The sequence below is a fragment of the Trachypithecus francoisi genome, unplaced genomic scaffold, assembly GCF_009764315.1.
Source record: "Trachypithecus francoisi isolate TF-2019V2 unplaced genomic scaffold, Tfra_2.0 Lachesis_group12, whole genome shotgun sequence".
In the NCBI taxonomy this organism is placed as follows: Eukaryota; Metazoa; Chordata; class Mammalia; order Primates; family Cercopithecidae; genus Trachypithecus; species Trachypithecus francoisi.
Window position 1 is genome coordinate 62,697,263 of NW_022681457.1, and position 21,165 is coordinate 62,718,427.

Below are 21,165 nucleotides of genomic sequence, written 5' to 3' on the forward strand. Positions count from 1 at the left end.
GACTGAGAGGATTCCAGATCTCTGAAGCTTTCAGGATCCTTAACTATACAAACAGGACTATATGATTCAAAGTCAACCTAAATGTTGTGGAATCAAAGCCTTACTTATGAAATATCCAAGAGACTACAGGCAGCCAGTGTGGTTCCGAGTGAAGAACAGGGCAGCAGGTGACATAAATCAAGACTACAAAATAGTCTCTGGCTCCCACTGCACCAAATGCCACTTTGACCTCAGGAAAAGCAGTGGCCAGTATACTCAGTAGACAAACACGCCATCAACGTTTCATTTTACTCAATGTACGTATGCATATACACGTGCACATGCACACAAGCAGCAAAGCGACCCAGCACAGAGTGACTCAGCACGCAGACACAGATGCACACACACAGACACACAGAGAGAGGCATACGCTTGGAAAAGAGGCACACATGGACACACACAGCCATGTGCACAACAGGGTAACGCTCAGACACACATAGATAGACCCCACTGTATATGCACAGACACACACAGACGTAGGCAGGCATGAACAAGAACACATACACACAAACACACACTAAAGCACAAGCTTAGGGGAATGCAGACACACAGATATACACACACATACTCAGGCAAATACATACAAAAAGATCCACACCCTGATACACACACATACAGGTGCACACAGACACAGATCAATGTATATACACAGATACACAGACACAAAAATATACTCAGAGAAACACAATCAGACACACATGGAAGAATCCAAAAGACAAGGTTAACAGGTTGAACCCTGGATAATAAAATTCACATAGTTCTCGTTTTTGCCTCCATGCTGGTTAGCATTATCTACAATGAGCATGTATTAATCGTGTAAAAGTATCAACGAAATCCCATTGGGCCTGTGAGGGTAGGAGTGCCCTGGAAGCACAGTGTAATTTCCTGATGAGCTCTAAATGTGGGCTGGGAGATGAAAGGGCCAAAGCCCCTGTCTTCTTCCCTGGAGTATCTCACCCAAAGATGAGGCAGCCCCTCCACTCTGCTCCCTGCCAAAGGGCTGGGTCAGATTCTCACCTCTTGAGGGTTCCTCCCCTCACCGAGAACTCCATGGGTCACAATCAGAAAGCCAATCCTGGCCGGGCACGGTGGCTCACGCCTGTAATCCCAGCATTTTGGGAAGCCGAAGCGGGTGGATCGCCTGAGGTCAGGAGTTCAAGACCAGCCTGGCCAACATGGTGAAACCCCGTCTCTACTAAAAATACAAAAACTAGCCATATGTGGTGGCACATGCCTGTAATCCCAGCTACTCGAGAGGCTGAGGCAGGAGAATTGTTGGAACCTGGGTAGTGAAGGTTGCAATGAGCCAAGATCGTGTCACTGCACTCCAGCCTGGGCAACAGAGCAAGACTCCGTCTCAAAAAAAAAAAAAGGAAGACAATCCTAAATATTAACTTGATATCCAAGTTAACAGTAACCAGAAAACCATGGTCCTCAAACCACAGATTGGTATTTTGCTATAATCGTCAAGTTTTAATAATGTCCTTCTACTTTCTGGGTTTTAAAATTCACATCTTTGAATATTAATATTCCCGCATTAACAACTCCCAAATTCAGAATTTCATCTTTAACTGCCTGCTTAGACAGAATCAATCTGTTACCAATTGTCTTCAAATGTGCAAGGTGATCTAAGTAAATGCCGAAAGATAAGAAATACACTTAGCCTGAATAAGTGTATTTCTTACACTGATATAAGAAATGTAAAATACCGACCATATTTCTTTCTCAGCCAATGGCAAGAAACAGAGCCCTGCCACTCACTGCCCACGCCCAGGGTACAGCTACTGTCTGTCTGGGAGGCGACTGCCTTGTGCCAAAAAGGCACCCCCGCTAAGGCATGGAAACCTGATGGACAGGCAGCCTTCAGCTCAGGCCACTCGTCCCCTGCCAACAATCCCCCAACAGACCATCTCTCCTTCATGGTCAGTCTCCCGCTCTCAGGAAAACCTGGCCTAAAGTCTACCTTCTTAGATGCTCTCAGCAATCTACCATGTCTGACTTTGCTCCCAGCCTTCAGGAGCGAAGTGTTCCAGGGACCCGTGGTGCTTGCCATCCACAGGAAGAAGTCTCAAGTCTCTTGTTACAGGGTTCCCCTCCCTACCTCAGCCCCCCACCCCAGCCCCAAACCAACCCCTCATCATGCCCCTGCCAGGACCTGGCAATGAGCACCTGACCCCATGCCCACACCCACCCCTCCTGCCAGAGCCCGCAGCAAGGCCTGCTCTTCCCAAGTCTTCCTCGGGACTGCTCCAATCAAGCCACACACGGAGCTGTGGCCTGGGCCAGACCACAAACTCAAAAGGCCCTACAGACCATCCCGGCCTACGCCCTTCACGCTACCGTCATCACGCCGAGCCACACCACTGGATGAGCCCAGGACCTCAGGCCATAGGGGGCTCCCCCGGTCTCTCTGGCGGTATGCATTGCTCACCACCCTCAGCCCACCTCTGCCCGGTCCCCTCTGTTCCTTGTCCTCTGCTGTCCCCACACCTCGAGACCCCGCATACTCCTACTGCAGGCAGCAGGCGGCCTGGCCCTGATCTGGGGAGGCAGAGGGAGGTTTGAGACCAAGGCTGAGCCCAAGTGGGACAGACCCCAGGCCAGACACCCCAAGTAGCCACACCTGGAGGGCCAACCATCCAGCTGGACCAGGGCCCTGAGGGTCTAGGCTGGGAAGACAGTGGGGGCCACTGTCTACCACAAGCTCTTTCCTGCAGGCCAGGGGATAAGGGGAGCTGGGGAGGGGTGTGCCCCTCAGGTCAAATCAAGAGGCCAAACCTGAACTTCTGTTAGAGCAGGAGGTCAATCGAAGCTCAAGGTGCAAGGTGCTGCAGAGACATTTAAAAGGGTCAGAAAGGACAATTTCAGGAACAAGGAGCTTCATTAGAGCAGTGAGAGGCAACTGGGGCGGAAGCAGCTGCGTATTAGAGAGGAGGACGACAGCAAGATTCATCTTGCCTGGGAAACAGGCTATTAATATCCCGGCTAGCAGCTGGAGGTGCACCCAGCAGGCAGGGGAACGCGGTTACCGAGCGGCAGCGGCTCTTGGGGACATGGTCTCTGCCCAGCCCGGCACAGAAGTGCTGGCAGCCTGGGTGAGTGGAAGGCAGGGGGATAAGCTGCACCTGGACCCCAGGAATGCAGACAAGACTGTCCATAGGGAAGCGGCTGGGGGCAGCTGGAGGCAGAGGCTGGGGCCCCATGTCAGGGTTCACGGCATGCAGGGTAGGGGGCACCAGCCAGAGGCTCCTGCCTCAGTGAAGCAGCACTGGTGACAGTGAGGTGGAAGGCCCTGAGGGGAGAGACATGAGTGGATGGCCCCCTGCAGGGAACAAGGAGGGGGAGGAGTAGAACAAGCAGGCCAAAGATGGCCACAAGGATTCTCACCCGCAGCGCATTGCATCAGCCAAGTCAGAGACTCGGCCAGCAGACTGATGCATGGGTGCGAAACTGACGCACCAGCACCCAGTGTTGGGGGGTGGGGCAGTGTCTCAGCCCAGCCCCCAGTTGAGGGGCCGGGTGAGCACCCCCCAGCCAGCCCCAGTCTGGCCTGGATCAGAGGTTGGAGAGATACCAGCCTGGTGCCTGGGGAGATGGTGCAAAAGTAAGGCAGTCCCTGGCTCTCCAAAAAGTGTCCCAGTGGTGACAGGGTAGGGTGGGGAGTTTGCAGAGCACAGCCTCCTCTGGGCTTTTGGCAGGGGCCACAGGGACTGGGGGCAACAGGGGACAAAGGCTGGGATGAGAGGTCACACCTAGGAATCCTCCTGGGGGGTAGAATGAAGCCTTGGCTTCCTGACACTCACTGACAAGGTTCCCCGGGCCCCCCCAGCCTCCCTCGGGGAACCTCAAGGAGCAGCTGGCAGAGCTCTGCTTCAGGGGTCACATCTGGAGCTTCTGGCTGGGAACCACGCCCACCACACAGCTGTCAGATGTGAGCTCCTGGGGGCTCCGCATTCTCTCCAGAGGAGGAGCAAACAAAGCTCTCACCGCTGAGATGGCCCATGACTCACTGACATCTGGGAAACTGGGAACGGTGATCCTGGAGCCCACCTGGCTCACCATGCAGATGGGGAGACTGAGGCACAGAGGAGCAATGGGATTTGCTGGGGTTTACTTGTGGGCAACTGTCACTGAGCACCAGCTCTGAGCCAGGTTCCAGGTGAGCATGATCTCCTCCAGTGCCCACCACAAGCCCAGGCAGCAGCAGGTTACATGTGGAGGAGCTGAGGGTCCCTCTGCTGCAGAGACCCAAGCAGAGGACATAGAGAGGTTCCATGGCATGGTCGAGGAAAGGTGTGCAGGACAGTGGAGACCCAGCACCAGGTAGTGCTGGGGGGATTCAGGGAGCCCTGGGCCTGGGAAAGACAGCAGCTGGCTGTGCCCGTACCCGCTCTGAGGGCCTGGGAGGCCTGGGGAGAGAGAGCAGCTCTACCTCCATGGCTAGCATTTCAACAAGCTGGGCTAATTGCTGCCAGGTGTGGGAGGTGGGGCCGCGTTGGGGAAACTCCCAGGAGGACACGAGATCTCTGCAGTGAAAAAGCAAACCTACTACCCGCCCCCCGCCCACCCCATCGCTCTTAGCATAGGGGGAGGGGGGAGGTGATACATATTTATGAGCTCATAAGCCCTCCTAATCACCCCTCCATCACATACAGAGATTCCAGCAGCTTGGGCTCATACACAATTGTAAGGCGGTTCCTCCATCGCTGCCTTGGTCCACCAGAGGACAACAGAGGACACAGGGGCTGCAGGGGATGAATGGCAGGAGAAGGGCTGGGGATCCAGGTGTTGGAGGTGGGGCTGGAAGCTGCCCACTGTCCATGCTCAGCAGTCTCGAGCGCAGGGGCCTTGTCTGCTATAGCATCAGCCAACAATGCAGGCCACAGGCCCCCAGTGCCAGTCACCAGCCAGTCCAGGGAACCACGCAAAGCCATCGGGGAGGGCTCTCCCACCCTCTCCAGGCTCTCCCAGGGGCCATGGGTGAGGGGTGACAAGCAAGGGAGGGGCTTCTTTCCCTGTGCCCAAGGTCTGTCCTCCTCCCTGGAGAGAAAAGGGGAATTGCTTCCCAAGCAGAGTTTGGAGGCTCAGCCTGGCGCTTGGTTAGTTAAGAGTGGGAAGAGGTTAAGGGGATCCTACCTGGGATTAGGGCAGCAGGGGACATGGGGGAGCTGCTGAGAGCCGGGATGGAAAGGGGTTCATGGCTGGGACTAAGAGAGGTGGCTTGGGCCAGGCGCAGTGTCTCACATCTGTAATCCCAGCACTCTGGGAAGCCGAGGTGGGTGGATGACCTGAGGTCACGAGTTCGAGACTAGCCTGGCCAACATGACAAAACCCCAACTCTACTACAAATACAAAAATTAGCGGATGCCTGTAGTCCCAGCTACTCAGGAGGCTGAGGCAGGAGAATCGCTTCAACTCGGGAGGTGGAGGTTGCCGTGAGCTAAGATCAGGCCACTGCATTCCAGCGTGGGTGACAGAGCGAGACTCCGTCTCAAAAAAAAAAAAAGGGCAGGGTTGGGCAGCTTGATGCACAGACCACAGGGGCTCACAGCAGATCTCTAGAGGGTAAACAGCACCACCTGTGCCTGCCCCTGCCCTTGCCCCTGCCCAGTGGCCAGGGCTGCCTGAGCACTTTCCTTACGGAGCAAACAGAGATGGGGCACCTTTCCTTCAAGAAAAATCAAGGTGATTTTTGGCATATTATGCTTCTAAACATTTCCTCAAAATGCCCAAACTCCTTAAAAAGAAGTTTACGTAGTTCATGTCTTATTTGTAGATCGGGAAAGACCTGCTGGTGAAGGTGGGAGTGGGGGCGGGTGGGGAAAGAGTCCCTGGGGGCCCAGGACTCACTTGCTGATGCCGTCAAAGGAGGCCTCCCTGCAGACGCTGCCGCTGTCCGTGTTGATGCCACGCTACAGAGAGAGAACACAGACATGTCACACGGGGCTGCACGGTACCCCCACAGCCTGCACCCCTAAGACCTCCAGCCAGGCTCACGACAGGTAAGAACAGGATCCCCCACACCCCAACCAGTCCATCCCCTCCTGCCTTCCCCTGACAAATGAGCCACCCTGCCCCAACACAAGGGCAGCCCTCCTTTGCTACCACTTGCCAAGTGGAGGAAGTGGGGGCCCCCAAACTCTGCAGCGTTCCAGCTGCACAGCAAGGCCTTCTCCATGGAGGTCAGAGCACCCTGTTGGAACCAGCCAGGCTGCCCAGGCACAGGCAAGAACCCAGGGCCACTCCCACTACAAATCTGCTCTCCCCAGCCTGGTCCATCTTCCCTTTCCTGCACACACTCCGCACTAACTGTATAATATCCAACAGAGTCCTGTCGAATCCAGCCCTTCTGGGGAGGCGTGCAGGACCCGACTCTGGCAGGACTGCTATGAAGCAGGTGACATCCCTCTCTTAACTCCAAGGATGGAGTTGGACAGGAGTGGAGACAAAACAAGGGATTTGGAGAAAAATGGGCCCTCTCCAGAGAGGCACGTCATTTTATTTTTTTTATTTATTTATTTATTTATTTATTTATTTATTTATTTATTTGAGACAGTGTCTTGCTCTGTCGCCCAGGCTGGAGTGTGGTGGCACCATCTCAGCTCACCTCAGCCTCCACCTCCCAAGTTCAAGTGATTCTTCTGCCTCAGCCTCTTGAGTAGCTGGGATTACAGGTGCGCACCACCATGCCCAGCTAATTTTTATATTTTTAGTAGAGACAGGGTTCTGCCATGTTGGCCAGGCTGGTCTCGAACTCTTGACCTCAAGTAATCCGCCCACCTCGGCCTCCCAAAGTGCTGGGATTACAGGCATGAGCCACTATGCCCGGCCTGGGCAAGGCATTTTAAATCACCATTTCTTTACCCAGAACTTCAGCTTGATGTCTAATCGTACATCTAAATTAAACACATTGGATCATCTATGACTGTAATCATCTCACATAAGCTTCCCTTGTAGCCATCAATAGTAAAGCAAAAAAAGGGTGCCAAGTGCTAAAGGAAATAACCAAAAACATCTATTTCGGTAAACATCAATTAAGATAAGGGAAAGGCTGGGCACGGTGGCTCATGCCTGTAATCCCAGCACTTTGGGAGGCTGAGGTGGGCAGATCACCTGAGGTTGGGAGTCTGAGACCAGCCTGATCAACATGGCGAAACCCTGTCTCTAACTAAAAATACAAAATTAGCTGGGCGTGGTGGCGCATGCCTGTAAGCCCAGCTACTCGGGAGGCTGAGGCAGGAGAATTGCTTGAACCCGGGAGGTGGAAGTTGTAGTGAGCCAAGATCACTCCACTGCACTCTATCTAGCCTGGGCAACAAGAGCAAAACTCCATGTCTGAAATGCTTGTTCTTCAGTGCCGTAAAGAAATAGCACTTGAACATAAACTTAATTTATCTAGTAAGGCCATTTTCACTTCCTGCAGAAAGGGTACACTTGCCAGCAGTTTTGCCACGAGAGTACACCGAACAAAGAAGACAGGGTCATTTACAACCTGACGTGTCCACCCTACTGCTGTGTCCAGTTTCCACTGGCTAGAATGGGACCTCACATTCTGTATTTGTCCTGATTGGCTAGCAACTTAGAACTTTCTAAAAGAGGCAAAGGTAGAGGGGAAGAAAGGAAGGAGGAAGTAACTTGTGGGATGCTGACAAAGGTAAAAACACTTTTAAATAAGGCAGAGGAACAGGCCATGACCTAATGCTCGCTTGGACCAGTATAAGCATGCCAGGGCAAATATTTAGGCTAAATTGTGGAGCTAAGAAAATAAAGTATATTGATTTATTATGGCTAACAGATATTAAGAATGTTAGCATGGGTCTTTGAATAAATTTTGCTTTTTATATTCCATCTCAAAAAAAAAAAAAAAAAGACAAGAGGGAAGGGTCACTTTGGGAGGAAGAAGGCTTGTGGACATACCTCTTATATGAAACTCCCAAGCTCAATGAAGTGTAAGAAAGCACACTTCTCTGAGAAATTCCAGAGAATTCTTTGGGGGCATGCTATGGCCCCCTTGTGGCATCAAGTGCCCCCAAAACCCTGCCAGTGTACCCGGAGCCCACCTTGCACTCCCCACCCTAGCCCAGGCCCTTGGTCAGTCACTGTGCCCCACACCCCTGCTACCTTGAGGGCAGATGCCAGGGGGTGTGGTTTTCAGATTCCATTAACAGGGGACACAGAGGGTGGGAGTAAACTTTCTTTTTTCCTTTTCAAATTTTTTATTTTTAATTTTCGTGGGTAGATATTAGGTGTATACATTTATGGGGTAATGAGATATCTGATACAGGTATGCAATGTGGAATAATCACATCAGGATACATGGGGTATCCATCTCCTCAAGCATTTATCCTTTCTGTTACAATCCAATTATACTCTTCTGGTTATTTTTAAATATACGATAAATTATTGTTGACTGTAGTCACCCTGTTGTGCTATCAAATACTAGATCTGATTTGTTCTACCTAGCTATATTTTGGTACCCATCAAACTTTCTACATCCACAGATTCCATGAGCTCAGCCTGACACAAATACATCTTCTAGCTGGGCTTAACCCTAGGAGTGGGTGTGGTGTCTCGTCCACATCCTCATGACAGGACACAGCAGGTCCCAGGGACACTCAAGGATGGGGTCCCATAAACAGTTGGCTATTCAGACAGAGCAGGTGTTGCTACTTATCACCGATAACCATTCCTCTTGGTTTCTTTTTTTCTTTTTTGAGACAGGGTCCTGTCTGTGGCCCAGACTGGAGTGCAGTTGGCGCGATCATACCTCACTGCAGCCTCAAACTCCTGGGCTCAAGCACGTCTCTCGCCTCAGTCTCCCAAGTAGCTGCGACCACAAGCACATGGCACCAGGCCTGGCTAATTTTTTAATTTGTTGTAGAGACAGGGTCTTGCCATGTTGCCCAGGCTGGCCTGGAACTCCTGGCCTCAAGCGATCCTCCCACCTTGGCCTCTCAAGGCATAACAGGCATGAGCCCCTGCACCTGACCCCTCTCAGTTTCCTAATCCTTCCCTATGGTCCCAACCTCTGCAGGACAGGTGGCCCCCTAAAAACCCTCCCCAGAGTCAAGCACTGCCCCACCCCTGGACACCAGCCACTTACCAAAGTGAGGAGGACAGAGGGCTTCTGTGACGTCAGGACACTGGCAATCTAGAAGGTCAGAAAGAAAAACCCACTTTAGAGGCACCACTAAGCCTAATCAAGATGACATGCCACCATTCCTTCATAATGACAGTGCACATTTATCAAGCAGATTCTTAGAACAGGCGACGCGGGTGCTGCCCTCACCCTGCAGGTAAAGAAACCCAGCTTTCCCTGGTTGACGGACTTCTGAAAACCACACAGCCATAGAGGGGCAGGGAGGATAAACCTACATCTGGCTCGCTTCCCACTGCACCGCCCTGCTTCCAGGCACCACACAGATCCCTGGCTCCAAGCAGCCAGCGCCTCCCACCCTTCAAGGCCAGGCCCTCTGCCCATCTGCAAAGTCCCTGCTCAAAGACGGGTCCCCCGGTAACCCTTTAGGCTCCAGCCCTACCAGCCTCTGGTTCCTAGGGCAGGGGCCTCCCTCCCTGCTTCCCATTCAGCCCCTAGACCCAGGGGAGTTGGCCTTCCCCAATCCCATCCTCTGGCCCCCATCCCATAGCCCACTCTCTGTCCCTCCACCATGACCCACTTGGACCTCCTACCACTGCAAGCCATTTACTTCCCAGCCCAAGCCCTTGAACCTGCGTGCCGGGCCAGCTCATCTCTCCACGCCTCTGCTCCAGCTCTTACCTCTCCCTGAATGCCTTCTCCCCATCTTACTGCCTCATCAATTTGCACTCAGGATGGAAGCCCCAGCCCCCTGGGCAGGTTCGTTCACTCCCTCCTCCACTGCCCCACTGACAGTCACCACTCCCCCCAGCAAAGCACCATGTGCCAGTCAGCCTGCTGGGAGCAATTTCTTCCTCTCCCAGCCCGTCCTCCTCAGTCTGCCCTGTATCTTGGCTACTGCAGACCCTCTTGTTTCTGAGCACCCCCAGGGCAGAGAAAAGTCTCATCTCCACAGCCTTCGCCTCTCTCCACACCCCTATCCTAACTCTTTACACCCGCAACTCAGCGGGAGAGTGAGAACGTGTTGTTGTTTTAACAGCTTGATTGAGTGATCACTGACGTACTCTACGCTGCCTGTATTTAACACAGACATTTTGATAAGTTTTGACATATGTATACATATACCTTTTTTAATACCGAGATGCCTCCCAAGAAAACCTGGAATGTACTGAAAACTATAAAAAGATAAAATGCATGTACAATCCTATCTCCAGAGGCGATTTAGCTTTGCACATAAAAACAGAGATCTGTAATGACATTTGGATCATATGAAATTACATGCTTCACTTATTTCCTGTCATTATATATTCTTCAAATATGCAATTTTTTAGCAGTCACTACCGCTGGGGACAGTAAACGTCCAGTAAGTCACTGATGATGGCCTGTGCCAGTCATCTTACACACAGCATCTCATTTAACCACATGGGGAGACAGCATGGCAAACAAGCAGGTTCTGCAAATGAGAATGGCTTACAGGTTAGAGAACTTGCCTGAGTCAGGTTAAAAAATAATAGCACAGCCCAGATTTGAACCTACGGCTGTAGAATAATACTCTTTTAGTGGATGCTACTCATTCCTCTATGGGACACTTAAATTATACCTAATACACTTTGGGAGGATGGGATAGGTCAGGAGATCGAGACCATCCTGGCTAACACGGTGAAACCCCGTCTCTACTAAAAATACAAAAAAATTATCTGGGTGTGGTGGCGGGTGCCTGTAGTCCCAGCTACTCAGGAGGCTGAGGCAGGAGAATGGTGTGAACCTGGGAGGCGGAGCTTGCAGTGAGCCAAGATCGTGCCACTGCACTCCAGTCTGGGCAACAGAGCAAGACTCTGTCTCAAAAAAAAAAAAAAAATTACATCTAGTAATTAGCTATTATAAATAATGCTGTGATGAACATCCTTGCATATAACGATTTCCTTAAAATTAAATGCCAGTTGGCCACGGTGGATCACGCATGTAATCCCAGCACTTTGGGAGGCCAAGGCGGGGGGATCACGAGATCAGGAGTTCAAGATCAGCCTGGCCAATATGGTGAAACCCCCATCTCTACCACAAATACAAAAATTCGCTGGGCATGGTGGCACGTGCCTGTAGTTGCAGCTACTCAGGAGGCAGAAGAATCGCTTGAATCCAGGAGGCGGAGGTTGCAGTGAGCCGAGATCACACCATTACACTCCAGCCTGCTGGGCAACAGAGTGAGACTCTGTCTCAAAAAAAAAAAAAACTAAATGCCTTTAAAACTGTTGGGTGAAAAGCCACAGACTTTGTCAAGGTTTGCCATGCTCCCGGCCCAATGATCCTCCAGACATATATCAACAATCTCCCAGGATCCTCTCTCATGTTACTGAGCGACTGCTTGGAGAATGGCTGTGTCCTTTGGCCTCAGTGTTGCAAAAAAACAGAAGGCTCAGCCGGGTGTGGTGGCTCATGCCTGTAATCCTAGCACTTTGGGAAGGCTGAGGCAGGTGGATCACTTGAGGTCAGGAGTTCGAGACCAGCCTGGCCTACATGTTGAAACCCCGTCTCTATTAAAAATACAAAAAAATTAGCCGGGCTTGGTGGCTGTAATCCCAACTAGTCAGGAGGCTGAGGCAGGAGAATCGCTTGAACCCGGTAGGCAGAGGTTTCAGTGAGTCGTGATAGCGCCACTGCACCCCAGCCTGAAGGGCAAGAACAAAACTCAGCATCAAAAAAAAAAAAAAGAAAAACACAAAAGGCTCAGCTGTGTCCCTCCACACCCTCAGCCCCTCCAAAGGAAGGGGAGGCTTATTAAATGGAACAGGGCTGCATGTGCTGGCCCTGGGTGTGTTGTTACGTTGATATGAAGGGTCTACATTCATCCGCACAGGAGTCTGTCAATTACAGCAGCAGAAGCAGAGAGCCAGGAGGCACTTGGGGATTGTATCTGCTATTGTCTTGGGAGGGAGGAGCAGGATAACAAATGTGTGGGCTGATGGTTTTTCTCCGGGCGAGGACTCTCTGGACGTGCTGGTTAGGAATAATGGAGGAGGGGAGGGCAGCCGTCTCCTTGCAGCACCGTGCTCAGACAATCCAGGCCCGATTTTGAGAGTAGACTGTGCATCTCCCAGTCCTGGCAGGGCAACATCTTTTATTGATCACAACTGCTTGAGTGGGCCCTGGTTACTTTTGTGGCTGCAAAACCTCTCCCAGCCTGGCAGATCCACCCGCCCTTCCCCACGGAGACCCATTAGTGCTATGCTCTCATCAGCACACCCTGACTCCGTGCCTCAAATATTAAAGGAACACAATGCACTGTGTGTTGCTGGCTCCCGATGTATCCCTGGCACACACCACAGCACGGCTCTGTCAACTCAAGGCCTCGTTTCCACGGAATGGTGGCCACTGGGGACCTCTCACACCCTGCGCTGTTAAATGGCCCTGCCTTGCTTCATGCCGCAGCCAGCATCGATTTCTCGGGCAGCCCCCGGCCTCTCTGGCAGATGGAGCTGGATGGTCACAGGCAGAATTCATCCGAGCCCTGTGGGTGTACCTCCTTCCCCGGGGACAATCAGAGGCTTCCCACGGACACTTCCTGCACTTTCCTAACCAGGGTCCAGACCAGGCCCAAGGGCCGCTTTTCGCAGGGTGATGAGCTGGAGAAAAAAGCTGGATATGCCTTTGCCAGCATTGGGAAAGCCTGCAAGGCTCCAGAGAGCTGGCTCTGCCCTGCAAGCACCGAAGCTCTTGAAAATAAACCTTCTCTCACGGCATTCTCCTCCAACACTACTGCACACTGGTGGCCTGCACTGCTTCTAAAATTTCAAATTTGTTTCTCAAATGTAAACATCAGGAAACATCACCAACAGTCTGGATGCGTGGCTGCTCCTCAACAATCAGGTTCCAGGAGCCCTGGGCTGGTGGTCCCACAGCGCGGCGGCCCCTGTTGACCCCATCGCTCCCAATGCCTGTCCTGTGCTGCCGCGGTTGTCCTCTTACTGTCCTGCCTGCAGCTGAGTTGGTGACCCTGGGACCTTCTCACATCCGTCTGGCACCATAAAGGAAAGCTAGTGCATGGAACGCGTGCTCCACCTGCCAGCTCTCAGCCGCTGATCCCGCCAGCCTTTGCACAGGGCCTTCACGGCAGAGCCTCGGGGCCCCACTCAGGGTTCTGCTGAGTGCCTCCTTCCCAGGGGAACTGCCTTCTCAATAAACTCAGGATCCTCTGTGGGGAGGAGGGAACCTCGGAGCCAGCTGTGCCCCATCAGACACCTGCATGTCATACATGCTATCACGTGACCAGCCATGGTTCAGAGGAGACAAGCGTTGGCTGTGATTTGTCACTGACAGCTGAGGCCACTCCGAGTGAGATGGGGCTGAGCACTGCAGAACCAGCCTGGGGACCCCTACCCTAAATAAAGGGCTTCCTGTCACCTCCCACAATGCAACAGGCCCCAGGTACCTTGAGCAACCTGGGATACCTCCCAGCTCAGGGGGCTCAGTCCAGCAGGTCATACTTTTTGGCAGGATCCCTTCTGAGCTACAGAAAACAAAAGGCACAGGGAGTCCACGTAGCCTCCGCAGGAGTGTCCTTCAGCAGCCCTCCTTTCTGAGGGGCAAGGGAGGCCTGGAGGGGAGGCCCCTGGGGTCACATCCCAGCACCACCCCCCTCCAGCTGTGGGGTCGTGGACGAGGCCTTTCTCTCTGAGCCTCAGCCTCATCTATGAACGGGGTGGGGGCTATGGCCCCACACAGTCCCCACCCCGCTGTGTCCCCCCCACAGTGGGAGGGACAAGGAGCTCCAAGAGAGCTGTCAGTGTTACTGGAGCCCATGGGGACTGCCCCGGCATGAAGCACTTGCTCTGCTGTCAACATGAGCCTTGTTCCCAGTAAAAACAGCGGCAGTAACGGTAACATCAACACCAATCTGCAATGGCAGTGGTGGTGACGGGGTGCCGTGGGGTGCCCCTGAACCCTAAAGAGATTCCAGCCTTTGAACTCTACTGAAACCTCAAGGTTCTGCTTTGTACACGAAGATGAAAAGTGAGCCAGTCTCCGTGCTGTCATTCTGTGCTATCATTGACAACTTCCCTGCCCTCTCAAGACGGCCTCTCTCTTACTTCGCTTACAGACCAGTTCTCCTTCCTCGCCCCCAGAAATCACAGTATACATTGGAGCTGAATTTCCCCCCAGTTATAAAGATAAAAATGTCAGACAGTGGCTGGGGAGGCTGTGGCCCAGAGGCAGCTTGGACTCAGCAGCCGAGTCCAAGGTGGAGGCAGGTGCCCGCCCCACCAGGGTCCTTGAGACACTGCCCACCCCAGGCTGTCCCTCCAGGTTTCACATCGAGGAGAGCTGAAGGGTCAAGGTTTCAAAGGGCAACAGTGTTAAGAAGCAGTTTCTGGAGCAAGGAACACATCTGCCAAGGAGAGGGTCAGAAGCAAAATGAGAAGGAATGAGTAGGTGCCTCCCGCTCCAGTTTCGAGACATACAAGGTAAGAGGCAGATGGTCTTGTTGGGGGCATGCAAATAAACATTCAGTCTATTTTAGATCCTGTACTCAAAGGGATCGATACGCTAGGTCACATGTGTATTGACAGAATCTTCAGATGTTAAGAGTCACCCCCAAAAGCTTGGGATTGAAATAACATAAAGATTCATCAAAAGCCTCCTCTCTCCACAGTCCAACCAGGCAGAAGATGCTGTAGAGACAGGCCCCCATGGCCCTGCAGAGGTGGGCAGTGCCCCTTCACAGAGGCTCTCCTGGGGACCTCTGCCCAGGCGCCACCACCCTGCGGTGACTGTTCACTCATGTGGTCACCTTCTGCACTGGACTGTGTCCTGGGCTGTTAAGGTGAGCCCCGGGTCTCAGCCACCTCTGATGCCCTACATGTCCCTGGGACTGGGCAGGGAGAGAGTGCAAGAGGAATATCTTGGGGAAAAGAACTGGGCGTTCAAGACAAATACAAGACAGTCAAGGGCAGGGTGCACATCAGAACACAGCCTCCATGGTGTCCACAGCTTGTCCTGAGGGCTCAGAGAAGGGGCACCAGTGTGGACCAGAGTCTACAGCAGATACAGGGGCTGGTGCAAGGCCTCAAAAGATGGATAGCAGAAAGACAGAAATGGAAAACATATTCCAGGACAGCAGAACTAGGGGCAGGGTTGGGCACATGGTAGTGGCTGCCTGGAGTCAAAGAGAGTTGGCCACCTCTGAGCTGGCTGGGCCGGGCTGGACCCACCAAGCTGGGCAAAGACAAACTGGCCTCTCATAGCACTGTGTCCAGCCATGATCCCTAGGAACCTGCCTCTCAACCAGGTGGTGTCCTGCCCAGAGGAAGGGGGAAGCTGCTTGGCCGCCAGAGCTGCCCTGGCCACTTCCACACTGCAGCCCCGGCTCTTAGCATGGGCCACATGCAATCTCTATCTGTGGAAATGTGACTACGGGAGGGCCCCATCCAAAACCGATGCTGCCGGGTCCAGGTTGGACTCCCAGTGGCAGGCACTGACTTCTGGGTGCTTCGCATTCCACACTGCACTGACCTGCACAGGACGTGGGGTTGTGAGAGCGCCCAGGGCCAGAGCACAGAGGTCTCCTGTGTGCCAGACAGTGGTTTAGTGTCAGGGCCTTTGGTCACGTAGACCACAGGGGCTCCCAGCTGTGCTCTCGCCTCTGTCCCAGCCCTGCCCCACTGGCAGGAAGGACAGCTGGAGTCGAGGAGTCAGGGCAGCCCCTTTCACCTGCCTGGACTTGGTTGGCACAGATTCAAAACCCCAAGAGGACAGTCATATGCCTACCCGGGCCACATGACACCAAATGGACAACCCCACTGAGAAGTGGATTGAAGTCAAGGGACCTCCAATGCTACTCTACAAGCCTTTCACAGCCTCGGGCTTTTCTGACGGCAGTATCTGCAGTCAACCAGGACTCGAGACGCACAAAGGCCTCAGCCTAGCCTCACGGTGACTTAGATCGTGTGCCACCGCTGCAGGCAGGCCCGCCTCTCAGAGACACCTCATGTATCTCAGCGGCCACAACCCAGGTCACCAGACACTTCCACCCACAGACTCAGGGGCCTTCCCAGGCAAAGCAATGGCTCCGCAGAGAAGCCTTACACATGGATTGCTGCCTACTCCTTCCAGATGGCAGCACCCCCAGCATGGGGGCCGGTGGCCAGGCGGTAGTGTCCCTGACATCCAGCAAGCTTGTGGCAGTGGAAGGAGAGGAACTCCAGGAGTGGAAGGCGTGCTGGAAGCCCTGGGCTGCACAGAGGAGGAGCCAGCTACCCACCTCATCTGCGTACTGGACGTCATCCACGGCATACTTCGCCTTGAAGTGCTCCTTGGAATGGATCCTCAAAGAAAAGCACAAGGAATGCCAGGGTCAGGGCTTGGTAATGGCTCAGCGTGGTCACCTTCCTGCCTGCCAAGCCCAGGCCATGGAGCCCCAGGCCCATCCCCATCACGGCCAGCACCCAGCACCCGGCACCGAACAGGTCTGCTTGGAGGGCAAAGGACATTGGGCCACGGAGTGACGGCTGAACCACAGCGGCTTTCCTCAGCAACCCCCGCTCCTCTGTGACCCTAGCCACCTGCAGCCAGCCCCTGCAGACAAAAAGCCCTATCATCCCCTCCACTGCCAGAGACAGTCCCCCAGGGTAGCCAGCCAGTGCACCCCACCCTCTGTGGCATAAAACAATCTGCCTGCCAGGTCTTCATGGAGCATCTTTAAAGGAAAATGTATTTTAAGGTCGGGCACAGTAGCTCACACCTGTAATCCCAGCACTTTGGGAGGCCAAGGCACGTTGATTACAAGGTCAGGAGATCAAGACCATCCTGGCTAACATGACGAAACCCCGTCTCTACTAAACATACAAAAAATTAGGGCATGGCGGCGGGCGCCTGTAGTCCCAGCTACTCAGGAGACTGAGACAGGAGAATCGCTTGAACCCGGGAGGTGGAGGTTGCAGGGAGTCAAGATTGCGCCACTGCACTCCAGCCTGAGTGACAGAGCGAGACTCCATCTCAAATAACAATAACAACAATGTTTATTTTATTTTCTAGAGACAGCATCTTGTTCTGTCACCCAGGCTGGAATGCAGTGGCACAATCACAGCTCACTGCAGCCTCAAACTCCTGGGCTCAAGCGATCTTCCTGCCTCAGCCTCCCAAAGTGCTGGGATTATAGGCATTAGGCACTGTGCCCAGCCACAAATTAACATTTTTAGAAAGTCAATATCAGTATTACTCAATGTGATGAGAAAAACTCAAGCTTACTCACTGCCCCTGAAAAATCTGCCAGTGAGAAGACACAGAATGGACGAGGTTGGGCAGCTCTCGTCCACCTCCTGACGGGCCCTTTGGTCACAGCTGTGCTAGGCAGACCTCCAGCCTGGGTCCAGCAAGCCGCCACCCCCAGGCTCTTGGTCAGCAGATAAGTAAACGTCATTGTTGGTGACAGAGCTTACGTAAGGGGAAAGGAACACAAACCGCACAGGGGAGACACTGAGAGCCAAGTCCAATGACACACGCACACTCGGTCCTATGCCATCCCACACCTGGGCCCCACCTCATCACAGGGGCTCTATCCCCAGCCGTGCCCCAGCCCCCCAGCTGTCTGTGACCTCACGGCGTTACAGTCACCAGGCGCCGGATCCCAAATAGGCCCTCCGACAAAAAACAGCAGATGGTTTCCGGATGGCACTTCCTGGGCTGTCAAGGGGTGGTAGTGAGACAGGAGAATAGGGTCGGGAGGCAAGGAACCTAGGGCTCTTTCATGCAGACTTCCTGGAACTAAATTGAAAGGAAAATCCTAACTTTCCACACCTAAGTAACAAAGGACCAGAGGCTGCTCTCTTTGCAAATCCCCCTTTTTTTCTTGAGGCAGATGGGAAATTGAAAGTACCTCTGATAACAAGTGGAGTCTTGGTTTGCACAGAAATGCAACTTTCTAACTTCACTTTAGAAGTTACAGAGGTTTTAGAAGTGAAGTTACAAAGGTTGCTTTCTGCAACCAATCAGACTGATTGCGAGCCACCACTTCATTTACACAAGGTGAGCACCAAGTGGCCAATGGGAAATCTCCTGGGGGTATTTGGACCCGAGAAGATTCTGTCACTAGGCCCTCGAACCTCTGCTCAGCCGGCTCCCACACTATGGAGTGTACTTTCATTTTGAATAAATCTCTTTTATTCTTTTGTTGCTTCATTCTTTCCTTTCTTTGTGGGTTATGTCCAATTCTTTGTTCAAAATGGCAACAACCTGGACAACTTGCAGTCAAGACCTTCTACAGATAACAGGGAGGGAGGGGCTGCGGAGGACAATGTGCCCTGGGAACCCCACAGAACACGGTGGAGGGAGAGAACCTTGGGACTTGGAGGTGACGACCTTCATGAGTGAGCTCCTGAACTGGTGTCCTAAGTGCCATTCTCAGCCTTTGTGACACTAAGGACCAGCATCACCCCCAGGAAACAGAATCCGCTCCTCTCTCTGAGTCCTCCACCACTTCCCTCCCCACCCAAACCAGGAAGAACCAGTCACAGGGCCCAGGGACGGCTGCAGGGAGCAACAATAAGGAACACCGAGGGCCCAGGAGACTCGCTAGTCTCACTGTGATCAATCAGCTGCTCAGTGCAGCCCACAATGCCCTTTGCTTTCTCTCCCTTTCGGCTTCTCTGAAATGATCACGGGTTATCAAGCTCCTGCTGTTAATTAAATTTGCATGATTCAGTCACATCCACTTGTGCATTTGAGACAGGACTCAAAAGTTAAATGGTCAAGGTCTGACACCTCCATTAGCACGGCCTCGAGCAGTTACGGGGCAGGAACTGATGACGAGCGCCTCGCCTGGACTCCGGAGGCCCCAGACGCAGGGCTTATTGTGCAGCTGGCTCAAGGGAAGCCTGCAGACCCTTTGCTACTGAGCAACCACACTCTCGGCACTGAGTTGACCCCACAACCCGGCACAAAAGCACGTGTCAGAAATACAAAAGGCAGGGCCATCAGCGACACACCAACTCGGACTTTCTGGCTCCATAACAGACACCCTGCGTCCTCAGTTGTTGCCAGCTCTGCCTCTAGCCCCCCTCCCTTCATTGCCTCCAACTGTGACAGGAGTGGAAAGCAACCTCACGGCAGACTGGGGAAGTACAAAGGACATGATTTTGAGGCCAGTGCCCTACAGAGGGGCATCTCAGCCATCAGTGCGGCACCTAACCTTGTCACCTCCACTCCCGTTAGGGGCCTGAAACCTCCCAACTCACCCCAACTGTGCAGAGGGAAGCCACCAGGAAATGCGTTCTGGCCCCTCCTGCCAAAAAGCGCCTCCCGAGCCGGAGGCCTGGTTCTCAACAGGGGAGCCATTCAACAGATAAAACCTGAAAAGCTGCAAAACAGCTTTTCTGGCAACTGTGCATTTCATTCTCTCCTAAAGGGCAGAGATAATTAAGTTTGGATAGTACTTATTTTTCATGTTTGGGGGCTAATTATAGTAAAAACCATTTAAACGTCACCCTAAGGGATATGCGTGCCAGACCTCCACGTCAAACCAGTCACCAAAGGCTTGGCAGCCATGATTTGGTGGGGCCGATGAGAAAAGAAGAGGTGTGGCCACACAAGCCCTGCAAAGCTGGCTGGAGAAGCCCCTGGGGGGCTCTGGACTCCCGCAGACCAGGCTGGCCAGGGCAGGAGGGAGGGCCTGCGCACTGCCCCATGGGGAGTCTGGACTCCAGCAATGGTACTTCACGTCAGGCCCCATCGCATGGGAAGTCTGGATAGAAACAAGCAGACTGGAGGCCGGGTGCAGTGGCTCACGCCTGTAATCCCAGCACTTTGGAAGGCCGAGGTGGGCGGATCACCTGACGTCAGGAGTTCAAGACTAGCCTGGCCAACATGGTGAAACCCCATCTCTACTAAAAATACAAAAAAATTAGCCGGGTGTGATGGCTGTAATCCCAGCTACTCAGTAGGCTAAGGCAGAAGAATCGTTTTAACTCAGGAGGTGGAGGTTGCAATGAACTGAGATCGCGCCATTGCACTCCAACCTGGGTGATGAGATCAAAACTTCGTCTCAAAAAAAAAAAAAAAAAGAAATGACCAGACTGGAGAGGATGGGTCAGCAGAGAAGCTGCTGTCACATCACACACACTCCCCTCAAGTGCCAAGGATAGCTTTGGGAGGAGACAGAAGTCCTCCTACCCAAAGAGGCTCTCGTCCTCCACAGGGGTCAGCATCCAGGGACCCCAGCTGGGCCCTGGCATGAATGAGAGAGGCCTTTCCCAGTCCCCGGAGTCAGAGCCCGTGGCTGCACACACTGCAGTGACTGCCAGCACCTGTGGGGGCCAAGGGTGGGAAGGAGACATTAAATTAACGCCACACAGTGCAGACACAAGGAGTCCTCTAGAAAATGAAATTTCAAAGAGCAGGTCTTGCCAGCTGGCTGGCCACCTGCATGCGGTTAATGAATAAGTAATACGGCCAAATTACAGCCGTCACCATCCATTTCCTGAGGCCCGGCCTTCAGCTACAAACAATGCTGCGTCGCCGACTCACTCTGCTCGTCGCCGACTCACTCTGCTCGCCACAGAAGGCAGCGGCACTTGCTCTGCGGTGGAAGCCGCCAGCCATTCAAGGATGTCATCAGCTGGTCAGCGACAAAAGCAGACCTAGCCACAGTGACGCAGGTGCCTACGCCCAAAGACCACTCCCCGAGCAAGGCCTCCTCACAGGGGCCGCAGAGGGGACGGCGCTGCCCGGGAGGCTGGAGACCAGGTCCAGTGACCAGGCCTGCCCAGAGTCAGCGCCTCAAACCGCCCAGACAGCAGCCGAAGGAGCTCTTCAGCCCCTTCTCAGAGACCTGCACGGCAAAGAGGGGCCCCCACACCCTGCCCATCATGGGGAGCGTGGGAGAGAGGCACCAGAGAGGCTGGGGAAGCCTCGATCCTCTGGACACTTGGTGGGGCAGAGCTGGAAAAACATACAACACACAACACACCCTCATCATGAACACTCTACACACCACACGCACCCACATACAACACAGCACACTCACACCCACCACACCCCCA

At 53.3% G+C, this 21,165-nt stretch overlaps 1 protein-coding gene across 1 annotated transcript in view; it reads right to left on the reverse strand.

Moving 5' to 3' along the window:
• The window catches only part of PEPD (peptidase D), a 140,639-nt gene that overhangs the window by 102,059 nt on the left and 17,415 nt on the right, over nucleotides 1–21,165 (reverse strand). Inside the window, exons 4-6 of the mRNA XM_033225627.1 lie at nucleotides 16,392–16,455; nucleotides 9,143–9,190; nucleotides 5,890–5,951 (exon numbers count right to left, since the gene is read on the reverse strand). Of these exons, the coding sequence (XP_033081518.1) occupies nucleotides 5,890–5,951; nucleotides 9,143–9,190; nucleotides 16,392–16,455 (174 nt within the window). The remainder of the gene's footprint in view (nucleotides 1–5,889; nucleotides 5,952–9,142; nucleotides 9,191–16,391; nucleotides 16,456–21,165) is intronic.